Source organism: Sceloporus occidentalis, unplaced genomic scaffold, assembly GCF_023333645.1.
Source record: "Sceloporus occidentalis isolate IW3139 unplaced genomic scaffold, rSceOcc1.0.p SCAF_14, whole genome shotgun sequence".
In the NCBI taxonomy this organism is placed as follows: Eukaryota; Metazoa; Chordata; class Lepidosauria; order Squamata; family Phrynosomatidae; genus Sceloporus; species Sceloporus occidentalis.
The window spans coordinates 9,665,647-9,685,829 of NW_028316994.1; the positions used below are offsets into that span (position 1 = coordinate 9,665,647).

A 20,183-nucleotide genomic window follows, 5' to 3' on the forward strand; every position below is an offset into this window, starting at 1 on the left:
GTCTCCTGTGGGGAGGGACACGGGAAGAGGCTGGAATCAAAGGGGTTGTATGGGAAGGCCCTTGAAAGAGAAGAGCAAAGACAGCGTGAAGGGGACAAGGCCTCCATCTTAGACACCATCTAACAGACAGGACTACTTGTCATCCTTGGCTTCCAATATGATTCCCTGGTGGAGGGCCACTCAGCTGGTGGCTCGGGGAAGAAGTCTTGCAACAGCAGCTGCTGGTGAACACCATGGCGGTGGGTCAAGTGGTAAGTGAATTCAATAACGGAGAGGACCTACATCACAGATGACTATTGATAAGCAAACCACCTGCTTAGGAACACTGTACTGCATCTGAACAAGTGGCTTTATATCCCAAAAGCTGAAACTAAAATAAAAAACAGTATTAAAGCAGCTGCCACATTCCATTTTTTCCCTTCCCTTCCCTTCCTTCTTTGTATGCTTTAAGAGAATGACATGGCTACTTCTTTGAAATCTTCTAGTATTATTTTCTTTCCGCCTGATGCCTTCCCTTTGGTCCTCAAGTTTTGTTTCAAAGTATAGCTCCCTCTTTTAACATTAGATTTTAATCATCTAAAACAACCTGTTACTCAGAAGTTTTATGTATGGCTTTTTGAAGGTAGTCACATCCAAAAGTTATAGCACCTTCCATTATATAGAGCACACCGAATGTATTTTTCTCTATTGCTGACCCACTCCCCATTAACTGGACTGTAGTACCTACTGCTTTCCTTTTATGTTCATACTTTGGAAAAGATGCCAATGGGCAGGATCCAGGAATTTTTTTCTGTGGATGGAAAGACTCTGCCTCTGATTGGGTGGATAGCTCTCCTATACCACAACTCAGCCGAGTCCCCAACCCTTTACTTTCCTAGAATTTGAGCAACTCTGGAAGACTGGGGATATTCACTTAGAATCATAGAATCACAGAATCGTAGAGTTGGAAGAGACCACAAGGGCCATCCAGTCCAACCCCCTGCCATGCAGGAAATCTCAATCAAAGCATACCTCACAGATGGCCATCCAGCCTCTGCTTAAAGACTTCATCTAGCCTATTTGTACATACCTAAATATGGGCCTAGACCAGTGTTTTGATGTCATGTGTTTTGACACAAGATACCCTGAAAATGTCTTTCTGTGACTATTAAAGAGGACACTGCACCTTTGTGTGCGTTGGTCCTTTGAGAGTCCAAGATGCCAGTGATTTCTGGGTAACATTAGGAGATAGTGTGTTGCCCAAAGGAAGTTGGCATCATGTTCATTTCCTTTGGGCATCATTTCTACATCTTTCAGTCAACATAACATACCTTATTATAATTGATTGTGGGCAAATCTGTCCAGCTCATTTTTCTAGAAATTTCCCCAAAAGTAATGATTTTCCTTGCACACTTTTCAGGCTTGCATGTACAGATTACCATACTGGGTACTTACGATGAAGGTGCATTCTGGGTTCATAGAGTGGATGAACCCACATATTGTTCCAGTACTTGTCATGAAAGTGCATTCTAAGTTAGTAGAGAAGTGATAGGATGAAACCTAATTTGCATGGATTACTCCTCTTATCAATCCAGAAAGTCCTGACGGCTGAGTTGTGTTCCAAAATGCATTTGATTCCGGAAAGTGCAAATCTGGCATCTTGCATTACAATGTTAACCCAATGCTGTGCAGCGATTGTCTTTTCTTTGCTATCTGCAACATAGGTCGGACATGGAAGATCCTGTCCTTTGTGGTGGCACTTCCTGGAGTAGCTGTCTGCATGCTGAATGTGTGGCTGCAACAGACAAACCACCCCCATGAACGCCCTGAGTTCATTCCCTATCACCATCTTCGCATTCGGACAAAGGTAATAATATAATAAGAGAGGTTTCTCCTAGTTATAGAGGGCAATGGTCTAGTAGGCAAGGCTATATAGCTTTGGGATTATCTTGCACCAGATGATCTTCTGCTCCTTCTTGTAGCTTTTCTCTAGGTGCCTTGGCCCTCTTTACCATTAGGTGAATAGTGACTAGAGGATTTTTATGGTGCTGACATTCCATCTCTGGTATTCTCTCCTCTTGATGGTTCATCCAGTACACCTACTTTTATCTCTTTAGAATAGTGTTGCTAGGTTTTCAAAACAACAATAAGGGACAATTGAAATTCATGACATGCAGAGTTGACAATCAGGAAGTAACCCTTTAAACATTTGTGTTCGACTGAAATACCAAATGGAAGTATTGATTTCAGTTAACTTAGTCATGTATTTTTCTGTAAAATTAACATTGTCCACATCCATAAGTTTCATGATGTGCACATTTTTTGTCTTTATGAAAAAGCCCATTTCTCAAAATACATGATTTTTTTGACATCTTGTTCAATCTGTATATAAAAATAAAAGCTTTCCAACTCTCAAATAGAGGACATCCCTTGTAGTAATGGACACTTGCCAGCTTTACAAGTCAAGCTTTCTAAACCTCAAACAAAGGACTTCCCTTATAAGACATTTAGCATATTTGAGGCACCAAGTGAAGACCTTTAAATGGTTGTTTTGTTGTTTTGTTTTTGGAGGGTTATTAAGTTTGATTTTATTCTCTGTTGTTCTACATCTTGCTATCAAGGGCCTGTTACAGACTGCCAAAATAAAGCTGCTTCGGGTCTCTTTGGATGTATGCTGTTTAAATGATGCATGCATTCTAAGAATCCGGAAGCTGCACCAAAGCTGCACTCCAGTGCTTAGGAATGGAGTGTGGCTTTGGCACAACCTCCAGACTCTTAGGACCCATGCATCATTTAAATAGCATATCCCCAAAGAGACCCGAAGCAGCTTTATTTTGGCAGTCTGTAACAGGCCTTAGATGGGTTTTAAAGAATATTGCCATTATTATTAAGCCACCTCAAAAGCAAGTAATAAGAGGCATGGAATTTTAAAATAAAAACAAACAGTGCCTGGAAAGGGAGGTTCAAGCTGATAGCCTAACCTGTTTCTAATTTCATGTACTCTCTTGTTCTCTTTTCTTTTCTTCTCCTTTCTTCAGCCTTTCCCTTGGGGTGATGGAAATCACACCTTCTTCCATAACCCACACACCAATCCACTGCCCACAGGTTATGAAGATGAAGGTGGCCACCACTAGAGCACTGCTGTTCTCTCTCTTTCTCTCTCTCTGGATGGGAAGATATAAATGCACAAGCCTTGGTAAAACCACCATTCAGACAGCCTTCCCTACTTGGGAGACAATAAAAATAATTTTTAATGGATGAAGTACTTTCTTCATATTTCAAATTGTATTATACTGGAGATGCTTTGGGGAAACAAAGAAGTGTTACCCTTTAAATGAATTCTCAGTGACATAAAATCAATTCAAAGGTATCTGGGGATTAATTGATACAGTATAGAATATGACCAGTTAGCTTAGGTATGTACAAAACCTCCAGAAGGAATTCCTCAAAGTAACATTAAAAAAGCCTTCCATATCCTGTTTGTACAGCCATATTTTCTACGTTTATCATTGCTAAGGTCATAATGTTTTAATACAGGTACTGAAACCTGTGCCACACAATTTAAAAAACCATTGAACTGTAATTGCATATTTGCACGTAATTGCACATTTACAACATAACTGTAAGAAGTAAACATCAGAGAGAAATAGGCCTAAATTCTCTTTTAGTCCTGACTAGCACAGACCCACTGAATACATTAAATTCATGTATATTTTGACCAACCACTCAACAACTGATTGAATGGATCTATTCTAGTTGTGACAAACCCACAGGCTATCAGTCATATTCAGGAACAACCTGTTTGCAGTCAATTAGGCTGAAGGAAAAAGAGACTTGTAAGCCATCTCTAGTCCACAGGTAACAGAATTCCAAAATCTCACCCCAATGTTTTTGTCTGAAATCTTATATCCCACAGCAAGAACTGATTTAGGGAAATTAAGAACATTTCCAAATCCTGCTTCCATGATTCACAAAAGTTTTTCTTTGCAAGAAGTGCAAAAATTGGAGACTGGCGATGTGACTACTAGGCAGTGATTTGAGAGTAACTACCTTAAAGGAGAGAAAAGGATGTGTGTGAAAAACTAGTTTAAAATGTCAGGAGGAGGCAACCCAAATATCATCAAAGGTTATGTACTACATCTTCCATAATCCCCATGCTGACTAGGATTTATAGGAATCATATTGTAGGACACCTCGTGGCATACTGTTGGCCAGTATTGTTCCTTTACTACATTATAAGGATGTGAAACTTCAAAACAAAATTAAAAATTTGTATTAACATTAGATTCCCCGTGGGTGCAGTCAACATATATACAGAATACAAACATATACTCATCTGTTCTGGATGCTGGATACATACATCTTTTCCTCACAGCAAGATTCTTTTCAATGTCTGACTAACCTTCCAGCTTACAAGAAGTGAAGGGATCAGAATCCAGGCTTCCTTGTTCTAATAATCATGGTAGATGTATCACTTTTCTGCAAAGAAAGCCCTTCTGTGTAAGAAATTGTCTTTCGATTGTGTGACAGTCCTACATGTGTGTAGGTCAACATGTGCACACACACCGGGAGAATGCAATTTGGATGTAACTTCTCAGCATGTAGGCAATAATCACAACCGAACTTGTGTGTTTTGTAGGATGTCATTTCTTAATGTCAAAGCTCCTTCCAGGTATGGAAAAGGAAATGTATAAAGCAAACCTCAGCTCCACCCTGGATTAGTCTTTTGTAGTTCAGTACAGTGTCCCTAGAGAAAACATGCCTCAGGGAATTTGGTTATCCTTTAGTAGCAGCAGGGGTAGGGCTAATGCTGTCTTGTGAAGGTCCAGCCTCATTGCCCACATCTCCTGCCTCATCCATCATCTCTTTATACTGTCGTTTGAAGAAACCAAGCTGGAAGAAAAGAGAAGCAGAAGGTGGTATGAGAATCCCATTCATTCTGGGATATAACACAGAGAGGAACTGGCCCTGTTAACATGTCCTGGAGTGATTACTGCATCAACTACAAACTAAAAACAGCCTTCCTTAGAGTTGTGACTTCCCTCGTTTCCCTTCAGTTAGCTTCCTCCTGTTAGACACCAACTTGTTTGATTGAGGAAGAAGTTCCACCTGTATATGTTGCTGCATGAATAGGAGGTTCTCCTTGCAGGAATTTCTCTCAGTCCTCACCTTGTAGAGAGCAGCAACAATCAGAGCAAGGAGAACAATTCCCCCGATACTGCTACCAATAATGATGGGCAGGTAGTTGTAGGCCACCAAATGCTCCACCACTGTCTTCGCCTAGAGAGTGGAAAGGATTAAATCATTAAAAAACAAGCCCGGGTCTCATTCAATAGTTTTAACCCTCATTCACCTGCAGAGATGGTTGATTATTATTATTATTATTATTATTATTATTATTATTATTATTATTTTCTTTATTTATACAGCGCTGTAGATTTACATAGCACACAAACAATAAAATGGATAAAGTAAACCTGCCCATGGCGTACAATCTAAGAAATAATAGCATAATACACATAAATAATACAAAACAATACAGGAAAGGGTTCAATAAAGTAAAACAGGCAACAAAATAAAACGTCAAATAACAAATAATAGTCACGCAATGCCTGGGAACGCTTCTCTGAACAGCATGGTCTTCAACTCAGTTTTGAAAATGGTTTAAGTCTCAGACTTGCATTTTGTTGCAAAATACACACAGAACTACACTTACATGGTCTGCATTGTATAACATTGCCACTTGAATTGTTGTAAATACAGTAATTTGTCCTGATTTCAGCTTCATCTTGTGCACCATTAAATAAAAAACACACAAAATGACTGGGACAAAAAAAATTGTTCCAACACATCAATTGCTTTTTTGCAATTGCAATATTTTGTGTCCTGGCCAAGTAAAGTTTTAGCGATAAGTGCAGTAAAAGAGACATGCTATGATTGTCAGTAGGGTGACTCCAGTCAGGTAAAATAAAACTTCCATGAGGCACTGGAGTTTACTGGAGTTAGGAAATGTCTCACGCTACAAAGTGTGTTAGGTTTATTTCAATTTGATTTATCAGATTTTATTGCACTATCATTCCACCTTGTGATTTTTGACTCTGGGATTTGGATGAAACATGGAATTTTATAAATCTAGAACAATCCCAAATTGAAGTTTACTTCCATAGGTTTTGGAAACATATATTCATTCTGAGATACAGTTAATAGTACAGCATGGACCACATCTGAGCCATGCCATCAAAGGGCTGCAATTGATCTGAATTATGTATTTCAACCTCAGCCTCCACCTGAACAAATATCTCCTACTTGTGTAGTATGGCAATGATAAGAAAACCAGCAGACAGTACATCAACTTGTGGGAAATTTGTTTTCAAGGGCCACTGCACAATGAGAGTAATATGCTTTGGCTTACTGTATGTCTGTCCATAAAATGGCATAAAGAGTGATCTTTATGAAGGCACAGAATTATTTTTGTTACAGATTTAGGGTAATGTCACATGGTAAGATTCCTGTTTGGTCTTCTAGCAAATAAATGACAAGGCGGCAGTTGATTTCCTTCAAGATGTATGTGGTATTCCTAATTTGGGGAGGTTCAAAACAAGATTCTTTGGGTTTGTTTTCAATTATGGTCATTTTTTGAGACACGAAATTGATATTTGTCACTACGTTTTGCTAAAGGAAAACATTCTGTCACATGTAAATGTATCATCTGGCTCTGGATGTTTGTATATTGTGTGGCTTCTGCCACAAGAAGATATTTTTATATCATTGCAATACAGTAAGCCCTACTTATCCATGGATTCTTCATCCATATATTCAGCCATTTATGGCTTGAAAATATTCAAAAATATATATAAATTCCAAAAAGCAAAGCTTGATTTTGCCATTTTACACAAGGGACAGCATTTTCCTATGCCATTGTATTTAATGGGACTTGAACATCCATGGATTTTGGTATTCATGGAGGGGTCCCAGAACTGAACTCCAGTGGACACCAAAAGTGCACTGTACACTGTAATTCTCACTTGGCAATTCACTCTATGCAATTTTTAAAAAATCCTGATGGAGGAATGCTAATTCAGTAGAATGTAAACCTTTATCTATAAAAGGCTCCTCCTAATTCAGCCCTTCAAGAGAAACCAAGAATCTAAGCTTCCAGTTTCAGCCAGTGAGTGATGCTTTATTTTTTTGATTATTGATTACCTGGCTCTGTACAAAGCCTTCTTTTTGGAAATATTTTTTCTCATCATAGGAAATCTGTGCTGAGCTCATCAAGGTCACTTTCTTCTGTTGCGTCTAGGGGAAAAAAACATTAGCTCTTTCAGAGAGGAGAAAGTTGGTGACCCCAATGTTCACACTAAGGAGTACATCACACAAAGGAGTTCAGAAGTTTATCCGGTGAATATGCCAGACAAATTGCATAATTACGTGAAACGATTTCACACGATATCGCACAAAACTCGCCATTAAAGTGGTCACAAAGAAGCATTAATGCGCTGCTTTTTACTTTCAAGATTTCAGCAACATTGCATTTCCGATATCACTTTATTTGCGCAATTGCGTGTGATAAACATTTGCGCAATTACTCGCCATTTTCATTTTATTTGCAGTATGCTTTAAATGTGCTTTAATCTCTCTTAATGCCGACATTAATGTGATAAACTCCTAAGAAAGAATCCATGGAGGGTCATCAGTATTTATGCAAAAATCCTTTGTTATTATAGAGATAAAGTCAACTGTGGGCATATCCACACTGGCAATGTGTTAGTTGTCTATCAGTCTAACTATCATAATATCCTCCCAAAGAATCCTGGGAATGATAATTTGGTATAGGCACTGATAATTCTATGTTACAGTTTTCTTAATAGACGTACAGCTCCCAGGGTTCCTAGTGCAGACATGCCTTGAGATACATGTGATTCTAGGGCAGGCTAGGCTCATGTGAACATCATGTGAAGAAAAGCTTCATGTCCCTCCCATCTCCTAATCTAAGTAACCCCCAGAAGTTGCCTCCATACCTCAGAGAGCCACTTGAAGCCAGTGTCCCCCTTGATTCTGAACTCCAGTGTTTGCTTGGGTTTCAGGGATGGGATGTCACAGCGGACTGTTTTACAGGTGGCCACAGTGCAGTCCTGGAAGGAGGTAAAAGGATATCCTGGGGTCAGGTGATAGTAAAGCTATCGTCCATTATGGATACCTCCTGACCCAGAGGCAACCATTTACCCAGTGCTACTCAAGCTATGAAAGAACTAGGCAAAATCCTAAAATGTAACAATATGCAGCTGAACACTGAAGTCAGAATTATCCAAGTTGTTGTATTCTTCATCATTATGTACAGATGTGAGAGCTGGATGGTGAAGAAAGCAGATAGGAAGAAAAACAAGTCATTTGAGATGTGAAGCTGGAGAAGAGTGCTGAGAATACTGTGGACAACCAAAAAGATGAACAAATGGGTCATAGAACAGATCAAACCTGAACTCTCCATGGAAGCAAAGAGGTTGTACTTAGGTCACAAAATGAGAAGGCATGACTCATTAGAAAAGACTATGATGCTAGGAAAGGTAGAGGGAAGCAGAAAGAGAGGAAGACTGCTTGGCAGATAGGTAGACTCAATTGGGGGGGGGGGGGGGAGGCACAGGACTGAACCTGCAGGATCTAAGCACAATGGCTGAGGATAGGGGGTCTTGGAAATGTCTCATTCACAGGGTTGCCATGAGTCAAAGCTGAATTATAGGCAGTTAACAACAAAAAATCCAAGCTATCTGCTTAAAAATAAGGCTGCTGATGTTAATGTGGATTATACTCACCAGAATGGGACGTTCCTTTAGTTGTTTCACAAAATCCTTGGATCCCGGAGTCTGTTTTTCTGGGACACAATGAGCCAGGTGGAACAACTGGGGGAATGAAATAAGAACATCGCATTTGTAAGTTGTTATGGATGGCCTTATTCCACAGCAAGACAGTATTCATGAGAAAAAGAGTTTATTCCTAGGTTTGAGGACTGGGTTATGGGAGCTTCAGTGTTGAAATTCCTATCTTCCCACCACCAGGCTCTGCTTAGCTAAGCAGGGATGCTGGTTTTACATTCAGGCCACACGCAGAACATCACTTAACACAGGTAAGTTAAGACTGTTTAACTGTACTAAGAAAGGGATAAAAGGGGCTAAAGAGCACTAAAGGCATCTTTTGGCATCTTTCATGTTTATGGCCAGAGTGCAAACTGGGTTGGGGAGTGTTCATAGCCTGCATAAGATAGAAAGAATATCTCACCCTGAACCATGGAAAAATTATTGCAAGTATGCAGTTATGTGAAGAAGCATTTTCTTTTATTTGTCTTGAAACTCCAGACAATATTTTTCATTGTATGAATTTTAGTATTATGAGAAATAATGAAGAACTTCACCATATACAATTCTGACACAACTACTTATTCTAATTCCCTAAGGTAAATAAACATGAACACATCTTTGTGGTCTCAGGGAAATATACCTCAGCAGCAATGTCTAGGGATGCATTCCAAACCCATATCCCATTCAGTTCCACAGGAAATTGAAACAGCACTGAAACAGGAACCTTTCGTTGGTATGTATTCTTCACCTAAAGAAGAAGAAGAAACACTAGGCTAGAAGGAACATCAGGATAAATGAATAGGAGTCCAAGATTCATAGACCACATCACTCTAATCAAGAAATATTTTCCCATTTTGCAACAAGCGTTACACTGCCACACCAGAAGGTCTGTCTTCATCCAATTTAGCTCAGAGGTTTGACCCACACACTCCTTGCCTATTCCATATTCCCAATCCCTTGCTGTCCACATATTTCGCACCTCGTACAGATGTTCCACAATCTGACTTCGATCTTCCTGTCCAGCAGAAAAATTGATATACTTTGTTGACTCATCCAAACTGGAAGAAAAGAAGTGAGGGTAATCAACCAGTCATATTGAGCTTAACGCATTCCAAAAATCACTTAGGCTACTACTTCAGCAGTTACAATACAATGAGATCCTTCACTACATTTGAGTAAGCAGGCTAGGTTAGAAACGCAGGGCAAGTTGTATGAAACACTTGGTACTGTCTTGAACCTTCTCCATCCTCACATTGTTTATAGGCTTACAAGATGAATCAGAGGCTGAAGAGCTACAACTCAGTTAATAATTCTGGGTGTCTTTTCGCCATTTTTTTGTGTGTATACACAAAATTTACTGCTCTACCATGAAACGCAGATTCAGAATAACCAATAAGGGGTGGGGGTGGGGGGGCAGAATTCCTTCTTCATACAGGATAATCAACTCCCAAAAACTATCCAAGGCAAGGACTAAGGGAACAACTTTGGCTGTGTAAATAAACCCTTCCATAGTCAATAACAAGTAGAGAGAGGACCAAACAGGGGAAATGCTTTGGCCCTGGAATACTTGTGGTCACTTACGTGTTTACAAAGATATATACAGCATATTTGACAGTCAACTTTTCTTGGTGAACCATGTCCTGGGTGATCGGGCCATTGTTTTCACTGGGGGGAAAAGGAGACAGGTGGAGGGGGGACATCAGAACACATTTCACACACAGAAATGTCCCATCATGCACTAAGTACACTGACATCTCTTTGCCCTAAGGTACAGAAAATGCTGTTTCCTGAAAAGAAAATGCTATAGATGGAGATGTATTATGCAGCAAAAGTTCACATATAGTTATCTTGCACAGAAACAGTATTTTCTGCACTGATGTTTTTTGTGCAAAATAACCATATGTGAATTTTGTGCAGAATAAGTCCCAAATGGTAAATAGGCTTCATGAGCTGCATGGTTTTTGAAGACTTTCTTGCTAAAAGTAGTCATTGCTTTCTTCAAGCAGAAAATTAGTGAAGAATTACATCCCGAGAAAACTCGTACAGGATTTTACTGCAAACCAGTTTGAAAGTGTTTGTCACTTCATGACTGCTGATCTCAGTGTGTTTTAATTTTGTCAAGTAGGAACACTGCCAGATGAAGAGACAATGAATTTTACCTGCCAGCTGTAGCATTGATTTGTACCTCATTCCCCAGAGCTGCATCCTGGGATACTGAAAATGTGGCAATGAAGATAACCTGAAACAGAATGAAATACAATACATATGAGAGTGGGCAGACAGATGATAAAGTGAATTCAGAGAATGCACAGTACAAATTTGTTCAATTTTTAAATTCTGATAACCACCACTCTGTTTACCTGAGCCCCACTTCGGAAGATGGGGTGATTGATGTCACAGGTTGTGTTCCTGACAGGGTCCTCTTCTGCAGCTGGGACAGAGGCACATTTAATGACCACAAACTTTCTGTTGGACTGAGCAGAGAGAGACCAAATTTTGAAAGCAACTAATGTGCAGGTAGCACCTTCATAAGCCAGCCCTATCCCGTCCTCCTTTGGCACATAGTTTCCCTCTATCTCTCATACCTGCAATAGTGTGAACCTGCGATAGGACAATGCAGAAGGGTATAAGAAGGTTAGAGTGGTGCTATAGGAATCTTCTCCATCATTTCGGATGAAGACTGTGGCATTGACCTCAGGTGTCAGGCCTACCACCAGTGTGTCCAAGCTAAAGAAAAGGGAAAGAGAACCTGCTCAATAACCTCTATATTATTATTATTATTATTAAGCTTTATTTATAAAGCACTGTAAATTTACACATTTGAAAGGGAAGGCACTTTTTGTGTGTTCACCTTCTTTACTATGCCTTCATCTATTTTAGGAATGAGCTCAGCAATCAAAAGGATGAGTTAAACCCCAGTTCAAAGTCAGCCTTGAAGAGGGGCAATTAGCAAAGATGTGAATGCAAGTTGTGGCCTACATCCCCAGTTTCCAGCTGTGCCATCTTGATAATGGCTTAGAGATTCCACCTGCAATTTTCTAAAGGATTTTCTAAATTTTCTAAAGCAATGAACATTGGAGGTTCACTGCTATTGCCATCTGAAACTGAGCAAATCTGTGTAAATTTCATTATAGTATGAGGATATCAAGATGAAAAATCACATCTTACCCAGAGAAATTGAAGGAAGTTTTTAATGCATCTTTACAGACACCATCTCTGCCACAATTCTTTTCAAACGGCAGCTGTGAGGAAGATTGCCAAGAACATGTCAGCCTTTGGGAGTGGGTGAAACTAATAAAATTGCATTAGAGTAAAATATTCTCTTGCTGTTTATGTTTCTCTCTGTAAATTTTGATACTAAATTTATTTACTCATCACATCTGTATCTTGCATCTCCAGGATACTTCCTTTATTATTTTATCCTTACATCTATCTTATCAGTTAGGTTAAGATGAAAGAGAATAATTAGCCTAATGTGACTCATTCAGTTTAAGGGCTATGGAAATTCTGAAGCCAAGTCTTTTGGGCAGAATATCCCCCACTATCCCAAAATGAAAGACAGTTCTGTTTAATAACTATTAACCAGCTACTGATAAGTAGTAATGAGAATGTACATCCATATGCCTTTCCTCATAAAAGCCCTTACAAATGGTCTGAGCAGAACAATGTCTGAGTGTTAGAGGTTCTAGAACAGGGGAAGTTAATGTTAGAGGTTCCAGAATACGGGAAGTTAAGAAAGAATTGGTCAAGAGACCATTTCTCCATAAATTAAGACCTGGATCACATAATGATATTCAGAGAGATCAGCTTGGAAGTGGACTTGGAAGTGGACTTGGAAGTGGTCATGGACTTACTGATGCTGTAAACTGATGAGGCTCATCTTCACCAAGGATGGCTCGCAGGTTGTCAGAACCACGAATGGGATCTCCTGTCAGGGTATAATTCAACCGGAGGCTTATAGGAGTGAGGCTGTCTTCTATGCAGGTCTTTTCTCATGGAGGTGCAGGAAATAACAATGAGAGGAACTGCTTCATTCTGTGGCAACAACTGTCTCATATACATTCTCACAAGTTCTGAACTCACCGGCAACTTTATGCGATACTCCTTGCAGTTCTTTGTCAAGCCAACTTGCATCTCTTCAGTGATGGTGGAGGTACCTGAACCACCATTAAAAATAGCCCGAATCATAGTCCGACCATAATCCAAAGACAAAGTGTACCGAATGGTGCTTGAAATGCTGTTGCCTGAGGCAAGAGAGAGGGGGGGGGAATTATAATCACGCTTTTGTGGATTCCTCCTCTAACCCACCACAGAACAGGTTTTTGAGGAAGGAAAGTTGTGATGTGGTGGGCAACTTCACCACCAGAAATCTCTATCGCAAAATCTCAGGAAATTTCTGTTGATCACAGCTTTAACATTTGAAGATTTTAGTATGAAATGCTTGTAGCAAACAGGATGCTGCACTTAGGAAGTACACAATATTGCCTAGGCTTTTTCTGTGGGTTGCTTCACTTCTAATTACCTCTCTTGGGGGTTCTGCTGTCTTACTGGATCTAATGAGGGGTTCATATTATTATTATTATTATTATTATTATTATTATTATTATTAACCTTTATTTATAAAGCGCTGTAAATTTACACAGCGCTGTACATACAATCTTTTTAATTGGACGGTTCCCTGCCCATCAGAACAGAGCAGTGCCTTTCAAGTGTTCTTCCTGCTAGAGGTAATTCTGTGTCAATCTATCCTTTAGCAAACACTGAAGGAAACATGAGGGCATATCCTAGAGTGAAAAATCAACATGCATGTGGTGCTGCAGAGGTCTTTGTCATCCCACTGTTGTCTCATAAAACCCAGAGATATCTTCACTAGAATGTCCTCAGCATTCTCCTTGAACTGCATGTTTCCTTGGAATGATTTGTTGTGGTGAACAAGTTATTTGATTGGGAAACTGTCTCCCATTACTGTTCTCACCACTAACAAGCCCCTAATAAGTCCTTGAAAGATGCAAACAATCCTTGGAACATCGTTTTGGGAATCACAAGGATATAGTTGGTTGTGCTGTGTGCCTACTAGTAATTTCTGCTTATGGTGAACCAAAGGAGAACCAATCATGGGTTTTTTCTTGGCAAGATGTGTTCAGGGGGGTTTCTATGGCCTTCCTCTCAGGGTGAGAGCGTATGACTTGCCCAAGGTTAGCCAGTGGATTTCTATGGCCAAGCAGGGATTTGAACTCTGGTCTTCAGCGTCCTAGTCCAGCACCCAAACCACTGCCTCATGCTTGCTCTCTTGCCAGTATCTGTTATTAAACAATGAGGCATACTGTTGTCCTTGTTGTCATCTTGCTCTTGGGCAGAAGGGGAGATGCCCTCAGTATTCTGTGTGCATGGCATGCAAGCACACAAGGCTTGTGTTGATCCACTCTCTGTGATCTGTGGGCCTACCAAATTTAAACCGAGAGTCCGACTGGATGTTGAGGCAAACCATTGCCTTGCTGATCTCCTTGTTCAGCACTTCCTGGTCCTGGCACTCAAAGGCAGAAATGGGGATTGTAGATGGAGTAAAAGTGATCCTGGAAGTTACTTGGAGCACAGGCCGAGACCTATTGCAGACAGAGAAGGATGATTATTATAGTTGGGGGAGGGAGGGAGATATGGCATCATTTTATATCCACTCTGAGAAATTCTATCCACTGAGGTGAGCATGGAAATTCTACCTGCACCATACTAGCATGAATTATATTTTACAAGAGATTTACTCAACACTGATCTTTTAATGGTCATATATGCAGCTTATGCATTTCCTACATTCTTTGGGATATACACATGCACAGAAAAATGTATCTGTTGCAAAGAAATTAAATTTCCCTGCACTTAAATTGCAGAGAAAATGGAAAACTGAGCTGCTTCCCTTCTGCTATGCCATGTTAGAGATCCATTCAGAAGTGTCATTTTACTTTGATCATTCCATGTTGCCATATTCACTGAAATGCATGACTATTTGGAGCAAGAGGAAATGTTTGGAGCAAGAGGAAATGTATGCACAAGTAGCTTTCTTTTAATAGGTGGCCAACACCAGACCTCAGGCTCCTCACCTCAGCAACAGCACTTGCCCTTCAGCTCCAACTGCTACATCTGGGAGTCCATCTCCTGTAAGGTCTGATCCACCACCAATTGCTTGGCCAAAGTAATGAAGCCTATTAGTAAGTCTAGAGCCTTGGATACGCTGTGGACAAAAGAAGGAAGATGAGAAGAGTATGTTGTGCCATCAGCCAGTACGAACAGGGCTGTGGATAACAGCTGCTTATCTGGTGGTGGGGTGAAGAAAATTCAGATGCTGTAGGCGCACCTGGCTATATGCTTGGTTTATGGATCTGCTCTTTCCTCGAAATATGTACACTGCTCCTTGATTCTCATCTTCCATTGGAGCTCCAACTGCTACGTCTGTCCATTGGTCCCCAGTTACTTCACCTATTTCCACTATACTGGCCCCAAAGCGGCCAAAGGGGTGTTTGGTCTCTCCACGCAATTCTTTGCTGCAGAAAAATGAGTCCTCCTAAAAAACATGAGGAAAGGGGACAGCTGAGTAGTTGAACTAAAGAGAGTTCAAGTGAAAGTGCTCCTTCTTTAATCCGGGTACTGTTTGTTCTGTGGTTCTCTCTGGAATGCCAGTGCCCTTTCACACTACACAGTTATAATACAATGAATTAACTGTATCTGCCATGACTGCATCCTTTGAAATTCTGGGGTTTGTATTTTATGAGGTACTAAAGCAGTGGTTCTCAACCTTCCTAGTGCTGCGACGCTTTAATACAGTTCCTCATGTTTGTGGTTACCCCCAAACATGTCTTGGTTCCTAAGCCCATTGGAAATACGTGTTTTCTGATGGTCTTAGGTGACCCCTGTGAAAGGGTCATTCGACCCCCAAAAGGGGGTCGCAAACCACAGATTGAGAACGGCTGTACTAGAGCTATCCAGCTGAGATTTCTAAATGCTTCTCCTGAAATTTCAAATCCTAAGACACCATGGGATGTTGCCAGGCCATTCAAATGGGATCATAGCACTACAATTGTACAGTGTGAAAGGGCCCTCAGAGGAAACAAAGTATGGCAGAATTTGTTGGCTGGGCTTAAGAGAATCCAGCACTTTGCCGTTCTAATTTTGCCATCCATTCATTTTTCCATTTGGCAAAACTATTTTGAGTTCCTTCTCCCATGTTTTCTTTGGATTCCTCTTTCCCCTCCTTAATGCCACCTGGAGTTGACACCTGTCCCCCTGCTTTGATGTCCCAGCTCTCGTCTTTCCTGATGACAGGGTGCAGGAAATGGGTGGATGGCACTGGGGGGGAAACTGTAGCTCAACAGCTACATCTCTGCTCCTGCACTGTACACAAGATAAATAATAATAAATAATAAATAATAAAAATTTTATTTATATACCGCCCTTCTATAAAATCAGGGCGGTGTACAACAATCATAAAATACATAAAATACAATACAAATACAAACAAAATCTGATAAAAACACTCCAGCCAGCTTGCCACTGCTGACGTGGAGAAGAGGGAGAATTTAGTCGGGGCATACATCAGGGAATGCTTGTTTGAATAAAAAGGTCTTCAGCCCCTTTTTGAACTGGGCCAGGGAGGTGGCCGAGCGGAGCTCAATGGGCAGGGAGTTCCAGAGGGTAGGGGCCGAGATGGTAAAGGTCCTCTTGGAAGTAGAGGCTAATCTAGCCACTGGAACCCTCAACAGCTGCTGCCCAGATGTTCTGAGAGTGCGGGGCGGATTGTATGGGGAGAGGCGGTCCTCAAGGTATCCTGGGCCCAAGCCATTTAGGGCACTCACAGTTTACATTGTGACGTTGCGGCATTGCCCTCACTCCACATTGCCCACAGCTAGGGGTGCAGCAACACAGAACAATTTTATTTCATTGCAAAAAGAGCCCACACTGTTCTTAAATTAAGGATGTCTACCACTGTTCCTTCGCTCCTTATTAATGTCCGCAGCAATAAAAACATGGCCTAGGAACAGCTGCCCTGAAGCAGTTGCCTTGGGCCACAAAAAGAGGAAGGACAACCTTCTCCTTCACCTACCTTCCTCTCACAGATGTAGACCCTCCCTCCGGCCACAGAGTCATAGTACAGAGGAGCACCAATGAGAATCAGGTCCGTGTTGGTATCTCTATCAAGGTCCACAGAGCAAAGCGCTGCCCCAAAGTATGAGCCAATCTGGATGGGCTGAAAACTTCCATTGTTAAAAACTGTTCCTTGATTGACCTTCTTCACACGCACCCATTCCCATCCCCTGTCTATTCCCTTCGTTTACTCCCACTAGCATCCCTAAGCTCTCTGGGTAGCATCTGCAACTGAAACAGAGGTAGTTTTCTGTTCAGCTGAAAATGTGCAAGCCAACATGCTGCAACTGCTAAGCTACAGTAGATATCCAGAGACAGGTGTAGCTGTTATGTCTAACCCCAAAGTATATTGGGAGTTGAATGTTTAGAAGGATGCTACAAGTTTTATAAAACTTATAGGATTCCTATGTTGGGCTGTAAATCTTCATTTATTTTATTCTCTTATGCAAGAATGAAAACTACACCACTGAGATTACAAGAGTTTTCCTTTCTTCCTTCCTTTTCCTTCTTGCATCTGACATTTCTTGGTAAAAAATCTTAAGTCCCCCCTGCACTAAACTATCATTTTACCCCACCCAAACAATGTTTTTTTTTTTTTTTTGCAGAAAATGATGGTTTCAAACAAAACAGTTTTTGCACAAAGACATCAGCACCTTTATAAAAATCCCATTGTGATCCCCCCCCCCCAAAAAAAAAATTAAATTTAAAATTAAAAAAGGCCTGGAATGCAAAACTTCTCTGAGCAGTTGACTCTCCCCATCCATGGGTATCTTGACCTGCCAAGTCACTCTTTTTTATCCAGTACAAGAACATTTTGAAAATATTTGTCACATCTTTAATTGAGAACCATGACACTAAATTAAATTGAAACATACACCCATTTGATAGTGTGTCAGCCAATATGCAGGTCAAATTGTTTTACCATTTCTACTGATACTTTAAAAATGAATTTTGTTGGGCCTGTAAAAACAGAAGTCATTTTCTCTTGACTGTGAAAATGTTAACCAAAGAGTTTTAAATTATTTGCCAAAATTGGGGAAGACAACTTTTTTCTGGTTTGTGGACCACACAGCTAACTTTCATTAGTACAAGCTAAGAAAAGTCACCTGTGCTAATACAACCCACAGCTCGCACCTCAATATTTTACCTTTTCTGTGGACAGCTCTGATTTTGCCTCCCATTGCCCATTATTTTGGGTGAACCAGATAACCCTGCCAGCATGATGATATCGAGGAGCTCCCAACACGTAACTATTTTGTCCATTCAGTTGAACTATCTGCATTGAGTAACCTTGGAGGAACACAAAAGAAACAAACAAATCAGACAGCTTAGAGAATAAAGGGTAGCTACTCCTGATGATGCAGATGTAATCTGTTCATAGCTTTACAAGCTTTACTCCTCAAACAGCAGTAATATATACCTGCTTCTGGGGTGAGAATAAATCTGCTTGCATAATGCATAATGTGTGTGCCATAAACATAACCAAAGGTCCAGGTCAGGCCAAGATGATGCAACAACACTTACATTTTTGAGGCACTGGTGTTCATGTTGTTCCACAAAGTTGAGAAATGATTTCTTTGGGCTTTTCACTGACTGGTTATTGGTGGGAAACAGTGGATGTTATTAAGCAACTGGCCTTTTAGTCAGTGGCATCATGACTCCTAGTTTCACCCTCCCACCTCTGTATTGACCTATTCCCATATCACACCATACAGAATCCTTAATGGGTTTTTTTTGTAGTAATGTTACTCACAAATCACAATTCCCGTATATAACTGAATGTAATAAAAACAGTTGTGACATAAACAACTAGAAAAATTAAAATTATACCTTTAAATAACAATACAATATGCACAAACTAAATGTATTTATGTGTAGATGGTTTCATGTTGTTAAAGTGACCATTTGTTAAGATGTGATGTTTTTTTGAAGACAATTTTAAAGTAATATATATATTTTTTAAAAAAATAAGTTTAAAATTTGAATTTGATTTTGTTTTAAAAACCTGGGGCCTCTCCTTTCTCCTCCCACTGAGCCTCACCCCACTCTTCAGTGTTTTAAAGGGACACGGGAAAATGCCATAGACCATTTCTGCCAAAAGGCAAATGTTTGGGGAGTGGTGTCACTCCGCCCTAGGATGTCACTTGTTGTGGCTACACTGCCTGCACGCCTCTAGTAACAGTTTTCCGTGCTCATCACATCTGTATGTAAAGTCAGAAACTAAAACACGTTTGGTCTGGCAAACTGGTGAAGAATGTAGGAAAACAGCAATTGGTTTTTTTGGAGAACAAGACCACTGTCATCCCAAGACATTTGCTTCCTGATGTGGAACCATGTTGTCACTGTTCCAACCCATTGCAACAGCTAATACTTCTTTTAAAAAATCTTGCTTCCCCCTTCAACATTCTCCAACAAGATGTCACCTGAAGCAGGACCTGCCCTAGACAAGACCCATGGTGCAACAAATAAGATACAGCAGGTGCACTTGTATACATATTCCTGTTAACACTCATTTATCCTACACGTCTATAAATGATGAGAAATTCCACAACAGAAGTCTTCAGACTCCCTCTTTCAAAGAAGAAAAGTCTCTAATGGCTTTACTCAGCTCTTCCCATCAAGAGGAGGAATAGCTGCTGACATTCAAAAGCATCTCTAGAGCATAGGAGAGAACAATGCATTTTTAAAACTCATACCAAGATAGGCATCATTCATATCCTTAGTGAGGCTTGACACATTGATAAAGCTTGAATCGCCACGGCTCCCATATAGAAAGGTTCCTCCAGACCAGTCATAGGCTCCTACTGCCCCCAATGCTGGACCATCCTAAACCAACACAACAAACAGAAGAGATGAGAACCCCAAACTGATGGAGAAAATCCATGTTAACCAAAAAGGGAAATCTTTTAATATTTTTCCCCAATGGATTTTAATGGTTGTGCTGCTTTTTAATTTGCCTTTAATTTATTTAATTTTTCATGGTTTTAATTCTATATATTGTCTAATTGCTTTTTAGAAATAATTTGTATATATTTAACTGATGTTTTGCATATTTTTTGCAAATCTGTTTTCATTTCAATATTCTGTAAGCCATTTTGAGCCCCCATAGAGAAAAGATGGGATGTACATGAATAAAACATCATCATCACTGCCATCTCCAATAATCCCCAAAGTTAAGTTACGCACCCTCTCCAACCTTTCAAAATAATAAAGCATTTTAAG

General features: G+C 40.2%; 2 protein-coding genes across 3 annotated transcripts in view; one reads left to right on the plus strand and one right to left on the minus strand.

Moving 5' to 3' along the window:
* LOC149303842 (cytochrome c oxidase subunit 6A2, mitochondrial-like) lies at window positions 1-3,237 on the plus strand. Its single transcript, XM_089481305.1, has 3 exons — window positions 1-251; window positions 1,704-1,846; window positions 3,018-3,237. Exons 1-3 carry the CDS (start codon window positions 158-160, stop codon window positions 3,111-3,113), a joined length of 333 nt encoding a protein of 110 aa, XP_089337431.1. The 5' UTR covers window positions 1-157; the 3' UTR covers window positions 3,114-3,237.
* A 63-nt stretch (window positions 3,238-3,300) lies between these two features.
* The window catches only part of ITGAM (integrin subunit alpha M), a 28,506-nt gene continuing 11,623 nt past the window's right edge, over window positions 3,301-20,183 (minus strand). Inside the window, exons 10-29 of one of the 2 annotated variants that reach the window (XM_089481302.1) lie at window positions 19,658-19,787; window positions 18,109-18,251; window positions 16,921-17,064; window positions 15,178-15,384; window positions 14,924-15,054; window positions 14,274-14,431; window positions 12,912-13,072; window positions 12,683-12,814; window positions 11,997-12,070; window positions 11,414-11,555; window positions 11,189-11,302; window positions 10,988-11,067; window positions 10,410-10,493; window positions 9,808-9,886; window positions 9,469-9,576; window positions 8,787-8,873; window positions 7,998-8,111; window positions 7,183-7,275; window positions 5,149-5,259; window positions 3,301-4,872 (exon numbers count right to left, since the gene is read on the minus strand). In XM_089481302.1, coding sequence (XP_089337428.1) covers window positions 4,756-4,872; window positions 5,149-5,259; window positions 7,183-7,275; window positions 7,998-8,111; window positions 8,787-8,873; window positions 9,469-9,576; window positions 9,808-9,886; window positions 10,410-10,493; window positions 10,988-11,067; window positions 11,189-11,302; window positions 11,414-11,555; window positions 11,997-12,070; window positions 12,683-12,814; window positions 12,912-13,072; window positions 14,274-14,431; window positions 14,924-15,054; window positions 15,178-15,384; window positions 16,921-17,064; window positions 18,109-18,251; window positions 19,658-19,787 — 2,409 coding nt within the window. In that variant the 3' untranslated portion in view covers window positions 3,301-4,755. The remainder of the gene's footprint in view (window positions 4,873-5,148; window positions 5,260-7,182; window positions 7,276-7,997; window positions 8,112-8,786; window positions 8,874-9,468; window positions 9,577-9,807; window positions 9,887-10,409; window positions 10,494-10,987; window positions 11,068-11,188; window positions 11,303-11,413; window positions 11,556-11,996; window positions 12,071-12,682; window positions 12,815-12,911; window positions 13,073-14,273; window positions 14,432-14,923; window positions 15,055-15,177; window positions 15,385-16,920; window positions 17,065-18,108; window positions 18,252-19,657; window positions 19,788-20,183) is intronic. The other variant, XM_089481304.1, reaches the window with a different exon arrangement.

Bases quoted from the DNA above. Each gene is read 5' to 3' on its own strand.
- LOC149303842 (XM_089481305.1), top strand. From the start codon at position 158: ATGATTCCCTGGTGGAGGGCCACTCAGCTGGTGGCTCGGGGAAGAAGT. The intron at 252-1,703 runs GTAAGTGAATTC...TCTGCAACATAG, and splicing joins CCATGGCGGTGGGTCAAGTG to GTCGGACATGGAAGATCCTG. The intron at 1,847-3,017 runs GTAATAATATAA...TCCTTTCTTCAG, and splicing joins ATCTTCGCATTCGGACAAAG to CCTTTCCCTTGGGGTGATGG.